The sequence below is a fragment of the Pelophylax lessonae genome (genome assembly GCF_965119305.1).
Source record: "Pelophylax lessonae genome assembly, chromosome: 2".
Lineage (NCBI taxonomy): Eukaryota > Metazoa > Chordata > Amphibia > Anura > Ranidae > Pelophylax > Pelophylax lessonae.
In genome coordinates this window covers 721,407,292-721,419,791 of record NC_138769.1, presented here as the reverse complement: position 1 = coordinate 721,419,791, position 12,500 = coordinate 721,407,292, and the positions used below count along the sequence as shown (strand labels likewise).

The 12,500-nt window shown below is 47.0% G+C and overlaps 1 protein-coding gene across 1 annotated transcript in view; it reads right to left on the bottom strand.

Annotated features, from left to right (window-relative positions):
- C2CD3 (C2 domain containing 3 centriole elongation regulator) overlaps nucleotides 1-12,500 on the bottom strand; it is a 220,837-nt gene that overhangs the window by 67,437 nt on the left and 140,900 nt on the right. The window contains exons 23-24 of the mRNA XM_082245743.1: nucleotides 10,329-10,943; nucleotides 8,092-8,421 (exon numbers count right to left, since the gene is read on the bottom strand). Coding sequence (XP_082101869.1) covers nucleotides 8,092-8,421; nucleotides 10,329-10,943 — 945 coding nt within the window. The remainder of the gene's footprint in view (nucleotides 1-8,091; nucleotides 8,422-10,328; nucleotides 10,944-12,500) is intronic.

The window sequence follows — 12,500 nt, the reverse complement described above, 5'->3', positions numbered from 1 at the left end:
ATGAGCTAAGAGAAAAGGATTTTACGGTAAGATTTTACAAAAATCCATTTTTCTCTATCGCTCATTGACAGACGTAGTCCTCGGTGATACAGCACCTTCGGGAAGTCCCAGAGCAGTATCACAAATGAGGGGTGGGAAAATGGAAATCAAATCCAAATCTAGAAGGGCCAACCGGTGCCAACTAGAAGTTTACAATGCTCATCCTTAATGATGAGACTCAAGAAAAAAATTTTCAAATAGAAAAAAACCCTCGAGGTAGACCACCGGTCTCCTCAAATTACGGCCTGCAAAACCTTGCGGCCAAATGAGGCATCCGCCGATGCCATCACATCAATTTTATAAAATTTTGTAAAAGGTATGTACCGACGACCAGGTGGCCGCTTTACATACCTGGACCACTGACGCCTGATGGCGAAAGGCCCAGGAAGTACTGAGCGCTCGAGTGAAGTGCGCCCTAACAGGGAACGGAGGATTCCGACCCTTAATAGAATAAGCCTGTACCACCATCTGACTGATCCATGTAGATATGGTCGCGGCAGACACAGGCAACCCCCTTCAAGGGCTATCCGTGATCACAAAAAGTGAGTCCGTCTTACGAAAACCACTTTAGGAAGGAAGGATGGATTCGGAAGAAGAACCACCTTATCCCTATGAACCACCAGATCTGGGGAACGACAGGATAATGCGGCCAGTTCTGACACCCTGCGTACAGAAGTAATGGCCACCAAGAAGGCCACCTTCTGGGAATGTAAGCAAGGGAATCTCCCTAATATCTTCAAAGAGATGTTTCTGAAGAACCGACCACACTAAATTAAGATACCAGGCGGTAAGGGTGCGCACACTGGCGGAGCCAGATGTCGCACCCCCTGGATGAAATTCCGCACCAAGGAATGATTAGCCAAAGGTTTCTTGAAAGAAGATTGCTAACGCCGAAAACCTGACCCTTGATAGTGCTCAAGGACAGTTTCTGCTCAACCCCTTGTTGCAGACAGACCAAAATTCGGGTCACCGAATAGGTCTGTGGGGGAAATCCAATAGATTCATACCATGCAATATAAGACTTCCATGTGCTGGAAGTCGCTTTCCTTGCTTTAACTGGAGGTAGGAATAACTGAAGCGGACACTCCCTTGTCCTTCAGTACCTGGGTCTCAATGGCCAGGCCATTAGGCAGCGACTGTAAAGCAAGATGGAAGATCGGTCCCTGAGACCGCAAATCCTCCCTGAGAGGAAGTCTCCAAGGAGCGTCCGCGACTAGCCTCGCCAAGTCGGCGTACCAGGCTCGACGAGGTCAATCCGGAATTTCCAGAATAACTGGAATTCCCTCCACCTCTATCCTGCGAAGAAGTTCCCGCAGCAACTTGAGAGGATGGAAGGCATGCCGTAGCTGATACTGCCCCCACGGGACGATTAGCGTTTCTGCTGCGTCCGCTAGAGGATTGTGGCGCGAGCTACAAACCTCCGCACCTTCCTGTTAGGCCAAGGTGCCAACAGATCCACATCCGGGATGTCCCAATGAAGGGACAGCTAGGGAAAAACCTCTGGATGAAGAGGCCATATGCGATTGGATCCGATTCGGGCTGCTCTAGAGCTGCTCGAACCAGTAAATCAGACAAAATCTGATCGCTCTCAGTTCCGATACCCTTATTGGTAATCTGGATACTATCGGAAGAAATGACTTCCCCTGGTTGAGCATCGGAGACTTCCTGGTCCGCTCGCTCAACCAGATCCGATTGTCCAGGGAATCGGAATTCTGATTCCATTAATGAGACTGGGTATACGGTACTGCCTCTAAGAAGGCCACCATCAGTCCCAGCCAATTGACGGACAGCAACATCCGAATCGTTGACTGAACCTTCTGGAGTTTCCCAGCAAGGAGAAACTCTCTTGCCCAGGATGTATCCAACCTTAGGCCCAGATAGTTCAGTCTCCTGGTGGGAACCAGGGATGATCTTTGGGAAAGCGAAAAAAAACGCTGATGTCCTGCGATGATGGGGATATAAAGATAGGCATCCTATATGTCTATGGACGCCAGGAAATCTCTTTGATGCAGGGAGGCCACCACTGTACGGATGGACTCTATTTCTTCCCAAGTCCAGATTTGGACGCACCTTGCCCTCTTTCCTGGGCATTGTGAATAGGTTCGAATAGAACCCCTGAAACCGTTCAATGTTAGAAGGGAAGAATCGCACCGGTGGAAGTGATCGAAACTCGATCCTGTGTCCTCCAGAAACCGGTGAAGACATCCCCCCCCCCCACCCCAGAGATGGGTAGGGGCGCATCAGGCTATATTCTTCAGGCTTGGCTGAGCCGGACTCTTTGTATACCCGACCAGCGCCCTTTGAAACCCCTCTAAAGGGGCTTTGGAGGGTTTCGCCTTATCGCCCGCCCTCGCGGAACGAACAACTCTATATGAGCAGAAAAGGAAGGTCCTCGTTAGTTACGAGGTCTTTTTATCCTAACAGTCTGTGGCAAGACAGCAGGTGGTACCGTCTATCCTATAAAGAGGAATTCCTCAAACGGATAGCACCTAGCCATGCGTTTGGAAATAACAGGGGTTCGTTTCTAAACGACCCCATTTGGGTAAAGGAAAATCCTTCGCCCTTTTGGTAGGCTAACAAGTACCAAAAAAGGAATCTCAGTTTCAGCTACCTCTGCCGGTGTAACCTCAAGACTAAAGGTTTCCCGGACGGACACAACTAGTGCATCCACCACTCTTGTGCTATGGCGGAGGCAGAAACGTGCTCCTCACTGCTGAGGAGATATTACCTGAGACAACAGCCCCCTAAGAGGGACCTGCAACTGCATTGACCAGTTCCGAATCTGTATCTGAAGTATCTGATAAACAATAGGGGTAGGCGGGGGTCGCTTCTTGATCCCCGTCCCTGACAGGCCACCTCCACCCGGGGTACCAAAGACTCCAAAACTGCCGATAATGCATTAAAAACAAGTGGGGTACTGAAGGGTCCTGCGGCCACCTTGAGGGGATCAGGTGGGGATACCTATGCGGCAGGGTCAATGATTATACAAGACACTTGCCAGCGACAAAAAATGACAAAGTAAAAAAAAAAACTTTTTTTTTTTTTGTGTCCCCCAGTCGCAACAGCGCCCCTCAGTGTTACCTGCCTTTTTGGACCCCACAGCGAGAGAGACAGACCCCAAGGCTCATCCTTGATGCACAGAAGTTTTCATCAGCTTGCTCAGTGCTTGTCTTGTTACAGACAGGAAGTCTTTGGCCCTATTTCCTGGGTAAAAGAGGCGGCTCCGCCCCTTAACACGCCTGCCGGCTCCTCCCCCTGGCTCCATGAGGTGTTTGAGTCACCTCAAACATGGCCGCCCCCATGCTGGAGACACGAGGCTACACCAAAATGGCGGCCTCGTGCGATCTACATGTCTGCAGAAGGATCTTGGCCTCACAACCCTTCACCCTCATGGTGGTCAGCGTGGTCGGAGGTACCGGACCCTAGCGGGCCGTATGCGGTCCGTGGCCGTCGGGAGGCATCTGCTTAGCTGGAGGAATGATCTGGAATGCAGTATACATGTATAGACATCGCCCTGTGGCTACTGACAGGTAGGATACCTTATACTATCACAGTAAAGTTCTAGTACTGCCACTGACTACAATCATTTACACATTTTTACAATTAGATTGTCAGCTCCCAAACCAAGCCTCCTGGCTTCTTGTACACAAAAATCACACTCAATTAGGGGGATCTGTGACATGTTGTAGGATAGAGGGGAACCCATCCTTACCATTACAGAGAGGGGCCCGCGTTCACCACAAGACCCGTCAGGGGGAAAGGGGGAACATACTACTCACCATACCGGAACCAGGCGGGCGCCAACTCCTGACAGTACCTCTCTCCACCGAGGTAGGAGGGCTGTCGACCAATACGGGCGCCGTGACTCATGGTCTTTGGCGTTTCAGCGAGACGTTTAACTCGCAGGGTCAGTCCCCGTCCAGTGGGACTATGTCGCGGCCGACCCAGCACGGAGCTATGGCCTGCACGCGCTCGTAGGCTGAACTGGGGTGACCACTGGATCTCAACATCCCGCCCGTCGCCCAGTTCAGCTTTCTTGCTTGAAGATCTCACAGGAACACTGGAGAAAAAAAGCTGTCTTAAAAAATTCTTTTATAAGAAAAAAATCCTGCCAGGACCGAAGATCCCAGCAAGGTATCTAGGTCCTTACTCCTGACTAGACAGAAAAAAACTGATTTGCTGTGGCAGAGAGAGAGAGGATATACCCTCGGGGACTGCCCCTGGGGTGTGGCCAGAGCATTTTTCATTTCCTGTCTAGTCCTACTCCTGTGGAGGCAACATAACCCGAAGGTGCTGTATCACCGAGGACTACGTCTGTCAATGAGCGATATAGAAATATATATATATATATATATATATATATATATATATATATATATATACACACACACACACACACACACACACACACATATATATATATATATATATATATATATATATATATATATATATATACATACACACACACACACACACACACACACTAGTGACCGACCGATATCTGCCGATATTTTCGGGCATGTAAAACTATTTTTTTTTTTTTTTTTCCAGGAACTCTTGAGGAGGAATCTGGGGGTCTAAAAGACCCCAAACCCCTCCTCGGCACTGAAAAGCATTCAAAACGCCAAGTTTGGCTGTTTTGAATGCGGTCAGCTTTGGTCTGGCGCCGAGTACCCGGAATGGATGTCATGACATCACTTCCGGGTTGTTTACAAGGAGACCCAAACAGAGCAAAATGCTGTTTTGATCGGGTCTTCGGCGGCCGTGCAGGTAGGATTCCTGGGTCTCCCGGTGGGACGGGAGACCCGGGTGAGCCGCGGAAGGAGGCGGGAGGGGGGGATGTGCCCTCCCGCTACTTGTAATGACAGCCGAGTGGCTTCTCAGCCGCGTCAGTTGTCATTACAAGACAGCCGACCGTCAGCTATGGACGCCGGTACCGGGGTGATGCCTCTAGCTGCAGCCATCACTCCAGTACAGCACTTTCCCAAAATATCGGCAAATCAAAAGGCCGATTCCGATATATCGGGGAAAGTGCATATCAGCCCCCGATATATCGGTGTTGCCGATAATCGGTCAATCTCCAATATATACACACATATGCCTGTATATATGAAAAAGAAACCATAAAAGCCTGACTGAGCTCAACCTCAAATGTACACTCTATATCAGGGTTTCTCAACCAGGGTCCCGTGGAATCCTGGGGTTCCTTCTGAGGTTGCTAGGGGCTCCTTGAGAAATTTCTGCCTCTCAGATAAGGTTCCAATGACACCATTGTTCCTTTTAGCTATCTGTAAGGAGGTAATTCTTCCCAATGATGACAAGAGTAAGGAGCATTCTTCCCACTGACTGTCACACTAATGTGTCATGAGTTGTAGATATTTAAATTTTTAGCAGGGGTTCCCCGAGACCAGAAACTTATTTCAAAAGTTTCTCTGTGTTGAAAAGGTTGAGTAGGCTGCTCTATAGGTTGTATCCATAGATAGGTATAACAGGACCCGGTGATCTGACACATGTATAGAAATGTAGAAACCAACTTTACACCGGCAGAAGGAAAGGAATTGGGTAATTGGACAGAAGATAGGGAAGCCCGACTAGGAGATGTAATAGAACAAGGGAGACTTATAACTTTTGAAGAATTAAAACAAATAAAAGAGGATTGGAAAATAAATGAATGGAGATATCTACAGTTGAGACATTTCGTTGCTACACTACCTCAACCACTAAGAGATCTGGGGGATCTGAGACCCTTTGAACAGCTTTGTGTTTCAAAATAGGGTGGCAAACAGTGTCTCAAATGTTTATAAAATCTTGCTAAAGATTACAAAGGAGGTAGGGCCCTCACTAAAAGAGAAATGGGAAAGATCTTGGACCCTGCAGCGAGGATGTTCTCTGGGATAGAAGCTTACAGCTCGTACATAGATCGGCGATAGATACAAACACCGAAGAAATGAATTATAAATTACTTACTAGGTGGTATAACACCCCCGATAAATTGGGTAGATTTCAGAGCGAGAGCTCTAGAGATTGTTGGAGAGGATGCCAGATGATTGGGACAATATCTTATATATGGTGGGAATGTCCAAAAATTAAAATATTCTGGAAAGAAGTCTTATCTTTGATAAAAAAAATTACAAAAAAGCACATTCCGGAAGACCCTTGGAAATGCCTGTTTCACGGAACACAGATGTCAGTGAAACAATATAGGAAAACTCTAGTGCCCCATCTACTAAATGCAGCTAAAAGCCTAATTATCTTAAAATGGCAAAAAGTAGAACCCCCATCAAGTAAAGAGTGGGTGGTCAGAGTTGAAAAAACAAGAAAACTAGAATCTCTAAGGAATTGGGGAGAGGAAGATCATGGGATCGAAATAGAAATTTGGGACGAGTGGCAGAGCTTCAAAGAGACAGAGGAATACAAAGAAATAATAGGAGAAGGATTGTTAGTAGAACAAGGAGTAGTAGTAGGGGGAAAAGAGGGGGAGAATGGGTGAAAGGGTTTATGGGTAAAATGTTTCAAAGTCAATTTGTATGGATACTTCTCCAGCGTCTGGAGAGATGAAATGCTTCTGTTACCCTTTTTTTTTTTTTTTACTTGTAATTGTAATATATGAAAAACTTAATAAAGAAATATAAATATAGAAACCAACTTTATTAAACACAACTATCTAGACAATACAAAACCCACCATCTCAAAAACATAATAAGATTGATAGATGGGGAGCAGGTTCCCCATCTGTCTTTAGCAAACTGGATTGGATTGTCAGCGGGTAAAAAAGGGACCACATGTCTGCTGACATCCGCCACTCCAAAGAGGGCAATGGATGGTTTGACCGGGTCTGCCTTTTAAGGATTGGTCCATCAGTGAAAGGGACCCAATTATAATTTTTACTTAACACATATGTATGGTGACAAAACGGTGGGCTTTACCGCCCACACTTTAAACTAATGTGTCACCGGGCGGCTGAGGTTTCTGCACTATGAGCTCTCAATCTCGACCAATGATTGGTAGCTGAAAGATCAGGCTCCTGATCATGCGACCACTGTGACAGCCAATCACAGTGGTCACAAGATCGCCGATCCTGTTCGCACACTCCCCCCCCCCCTTTCAGAACTTTTTAAACAGGCGCTGGGAGGGGGGAAAGGGGTTTAAGTGTATGCAAAGGCAAATCATTTTATTCTTAGTCTTAAATTTAGAAGGTAACCTCTGTCAGGGTTGTTTCGCTATCTGTGAACAGATTGGGGAGGGGGGGGTAATGCCTCACTGATTGCCCTGGTGGCTATTTTAGCTGGGCCAGAAGGTGGGGGAAAATCAGCTTTGGGGTTTACATCAAAACAAAGGGCAAAGGTAAATCCTTCAATGGGGACACCTGTTCCAAGGACAACTAGGATGGGAATTACCCAAGCGGAGATTTCCTGTTGCATCTCCCTAATGGGGGACATACCGCAAAAACAACCTGGCAGGAGTTTTAACTAGGGATGCACCGATCCGATATTAGGATCGGATATCGGCGCCGATACTGCCACAATAGCTGGATCGGGGGGAACGGTAAAATGAACCGATCCACGGGCCGATCCGGTTTTGCTGAGTCCCGGCTCAGCCATCCCTTACTTGCACGGAGCTGCCGATCCATGGGCCGATCCGGTTTTGCTGAGTCCTGGCTCAGCCGTCCCTTACTTGGTGCACCCCTAGCTTTAACCCTTCATTAACTTACCTAAAACTAAAAAAAAAAAATAAAGAAGTTTTGCCTTTAAATACTTTAAATCCACTTTAAATACTTTATTGTACATGAGAGCAAGCATTCTTTATTATATATGCTAAAACAGCTTACAGATGCAGTAAGGGGAAAAAGCATTCTGACATCACTGGTTGCCTGCTGGTTCTTATTCAGTAAGCATATGCAAGAATCCAGGCAACAAGCATTTTCAGGTGGATAGGTCAGCCAACGCAGATTGTATATTGCGCACATGACCGGTCTTCTTTAATGCATGCCTCTGGAACAGTCTGCTTCCTTATTGTGGTAATGTACAGCATGTTAATGGGATCACATACCTTTCAAGCTGAGATGCATTGCACGTTCAACAATGATGTTCACAGCAAATGTGTTTTCTACATCCACGCACACTGGCTGACTGTCAGGGACTGCAGGTGGACCCTCACCCCTTGGAGAGGATTTCTTACTTTCAGTACGATCCTCTTTTCTATGGTCGTCCTCCACCGAAGTGTCCTGTGCCGCTTCCTCCTCAGAGAGGCTCTGATCCTCTGCAGAGCTTGTGCGATGGGCAGTGACTGACGGGTGATAGGCTGAGCTCAGGGACAGGTGAACCCTCACCGCTGCCCCCTGCAGGTTGGGCACATTGCGCTTAAACAGGGGATAAACACCTGCAGATGAGGGATAGATGGTTACCCACATAGAAAACACACTAGGGTCAATTCGTAGAACACATCTGGTATTGTAATTATCATGCAGTATTTCTTATTTTGTAGGATCGAAAACCTCATTTTCAACTACCCAAAGGATTTGGACCAGATGAATTCACTGCATGTATGTTATAAAATTGATTTTCCTGCACTTAAAGTGGAGTTCCATCCTCAAAAATTTTTTTTAGATAAAAATACCTTTTAGAATAAATACTTACCTTGAAAATGTCTTGTCCAGCGCTGCCATCTCAGGTGTGGGCAGCTGAAGCCGAAGCGTCCTCTTCGGTGACGTCAGAGTCCCAGAATGCCCTGCGCCAGCCCTGCTCGTCACTTCCAGTGCAGGCACGTCATCCCTGCACAGCTTCTGGGCATGCCCAGAAGCTGTTCTGCAGGTAATAACGCGACTGAACCGGAAGTGACGAGCAGGGCCAGCGCAGGCACATTGACTCCTGGGAGCGATGACATTCAGCTCCCAGGAATCAATGCAAGCAGGAAGTGATGGCGCGGGCCGTGTTCGCAGAGGGAGGAAGTAAAAGGAAGGTAAGTATATTTTCTTCAAAAACAAGGCAAGTACAGCAAAAAAAAAATTGTCATTATCCAATTCTTTTTCAGGTTACTTAGAGCAAGCGGATGGCAAAATTTCGTTTTGAGGCTGGAACTCCGCTTTGAAGATCAATTTAGGATTATTGCAAGTAGTTTCACTAGTTAAAACACCGTGGTGGGGTGTGGCCTCAAGGTGCGCTCGTGCCTTATAAAGCTGCGGAGGAGAGCGGATCAATCGGAAGCGATTGGTAACCGGAAGTCGGAGATGCGATCCACACTCCGGAACCACCGCATATGCCGGAAGGGAAGAGAACAAAAAGCAATATAGGGGGGATCGAGAACTAAATCAAGATCGTGATCCGCTCTCCTCCGCAGCTTTATAAGGCACGAGCGCACCTTGAGGCCACACCCCTTGACGACATCTTTTTATGACGAAACGTGCGTCGGGTGGCGCTCTTGGTGACGCGTGCCGCAGCGTGGAGGAGACGTAGCGGCCATCTTTCGGGTGGTCAACGCTGGGAACGCCGAGGAACATCGGGAGGTCTCTATATGTTTACCAATGGATGTGAGATTTCTCTTCATATTCTGTAAGTGTCACTTTTATGTGTGGGAATAAAGTGCAATTAGCAGTCTGCGCTATGTGATGTCCCTGCCTTTTTTTCACATATTATACCATCCTTTGAGCCTGTCAACGGAGATCAGAGTGGGAAGCTTCCTGTCTCAAAACCTACTTTCTGGGCGCATGTGATCTCTGTTATGGGGGTCAACTACAGCTGGTAAGGAGTGGTGTTACTAGAATGCTTTCTGGTGGTGGTTCTTTAGCTCTGGAGTTGCCTCATTTGTTTTCAAGCGTGGGGATACATCTTTATGGACTGCTCTTTTCTCATTCATTTGGGACTTTTACATAGGGTTTAGCGCCACAGTTATTGTTTTATTAAAGTGGAATTCAACTCTAAAAATAAAACAAAAAAAATGCTAAAAAGTTCACCGCACAGGTGATTAAATACCACCAAAAGAAAGCTCTGTTTGTGGGGAAAAATAGGACGTCAATTTTATTTGGGTACAGCGTCGCACGACCGCGCAGTTTTCAGTTAAAGTAACGCAGTGCCGAATTGTGAAAAATAGCCTGGTCATTAAGGGGGCAAATCCTTCCGGTCCAGAAGTGGTTAATTGACCCACCCCCTGCTGGAGTCTCCATAGAAATTATAGGGTAATAGTCCTGGCTAACATAAAACGAACCTTGATATGTTACTGTTGTATTTGAAAGGCAAAATACATTTTGGGAGAAAATGATATGACAATAATTCCATTTTTATGTGACCTACCGCTAACAGAGAGTGTTCGGGAGGTGGCTTCTGCCAGAGCAGTCATGTCCACATAAGCACAACCAAGGAGACGGTCGGTATCTTGAGGTCTTGGCCCGCTAGTGTCTTTCCCATAAGAGCGCCAGATCTGGATCTCCAACTTCTCTTCTCGCAGGTACCACACCAATGGCTGATGCTTCATCAGTTCTATCTTCCTAGTCTGCTCAAACACTATGGTGGCCTGTTGGCCATCTTCTGAGAAGGCCGGTTTTCTCAATTGCGAACAGACCGCATCTCTATCATACAGCTTGTACCGCAGGTAGCAGTATGTTTTCTTGTGGATGTGTTTGTGTCCGGCCAGCAAGAGAGAGTGAACAGGAAGCCAGATTTTGGGAACAGTGACGGATAGATTGACCAAGTCTTCTTTTTCCCAGCCATCTCTTACACTTCCACCAACCTCCTCCTCTACATCATTCCATCCTAAGCCTCGAGCCACCTCCAAGACTCGATCTCTGTCCGAATGGTGAGCAAAGTTGACTGAAAGCTCCAGACCTCCAACCACATTGCTCAAGACACCTGCAGTGCCAGAAAACGTGGAATCCTCGGGTAACATTACTGGGTACCAGCCAGATATTCCTGGGAAAAGAAGAGCCAGCATGAATATCTATGAATAAAGACATCGGAACTGAAGAAGAGAAGGGAAGAACTGTGCAGAGGGGCATCTGGTACAACCTAGGACTAAAGTCATTCTAGCACAATCCTTTAAACAGTCCCGGTCACCAGCATAAACATGTAATTTTGAATATTATTTTGCTTTATGTGTAACTACTATTGTCCCCTTTAGGCAGTGATCATATCGCACAACTGCAGAGTTACAGGGAGGGGAAGAATGAGAACCTGACACTACTGGGTATTTCAGATTCTTCTCTTTTCTGCAATCCTCTGATGCTCCTTCCTCACCAGCTAATTCCCTCATGCTATAGCGTAGAGGGCTGCATTGGGTGCGGGCGGTTTTCCCATTGCTGCGGGCGGTCAGGAATTTTTGCGGGAGACCTGCGGGGAACTGTATGATGTATGGACTCAGTGTACTTGTGCATGCTCTCCCCGCAGCTATGGTTCCTTCCTTCCCCAGCGCAGCCAATAACCAACGCGGATACAGTGCCAGACCGAACCATTACACAGGACAAGGAGGGGGGGCAAAGAAGAAAAGTCTTCCCCGACCTCGCTCCGCTAGCTCTCATTACTCTTCTCGGGGTATGGTACATGACTTTCAGCGTACCATACCCTGAGAAGAGTAACGAGAGCTGGCAGAGCGAGGTCTGGGAAGACTTTTCTTCTTTGCCCCTCCTTTTTCTGTGTAATGGTTTGGTCTGGCACTGTATCAGGAGTAGTATGAGGTTATTGGCTGGAGAAGGAAGGAACCATAGCTGCGGGGAGAGCATGTTTGTAATGGTTTGGTCTGGCACTGTATCAGGCGTTGTATGATGTGGTTATTGGCTGGGAAAAGAGAACGAGGAACCATAGCTGCAGGGAGAGCATGATAACTCTAAAATGGGGTACACACTAGTAGAAAATCTGCCGAAAATTTGCGTCCGAGGTCAAATCGTACAATTTTCGGCTAGTGTGTACACAACTTTCAGCAGCCGATGCCAACATTTCCAACGGAAAAAAACGGAGGGACAAACACCAAAGTTTTTATCGTCCGTTCCCAGACGACCAATTTTCGTTTAATGTGTATGCAGTACGTCCACGAAAAATCGGATACGAAAGACAGCGCATGATATGAAGTTGCTGACGACCCGGAAGTCTAGGAACAAATGTCCCAAAAATAAATGTAAAAAATCGGACGAGAAATTTCATGAACATTTATGCACTGTCAACTAAAAACGGTTATGAACGCTGAGCAAGAGAGAGAAAAATCGTAAGATATTTCGTCCGATTTCCGTCAAGTGTGTACGGGCCTTAAGACCTCTTTTCAGCATCATTATACAGCATTATAAGATAAGGGCTTTGACTGCAGATAAGGGCCAGCACTGAGGAAAAGTTCGCGGGAGTGGACACAAACATTGCGGGTGCGGGCGGGTGTGGAACACACAGGTTGCGAATGTGGGTGGTCCTGGTCATACATTCAGCGGGTTTAAGAAAACAGGCCCGCGCAGGGCTCTACTATAGCGCTGCTCTCTCAGTACTACT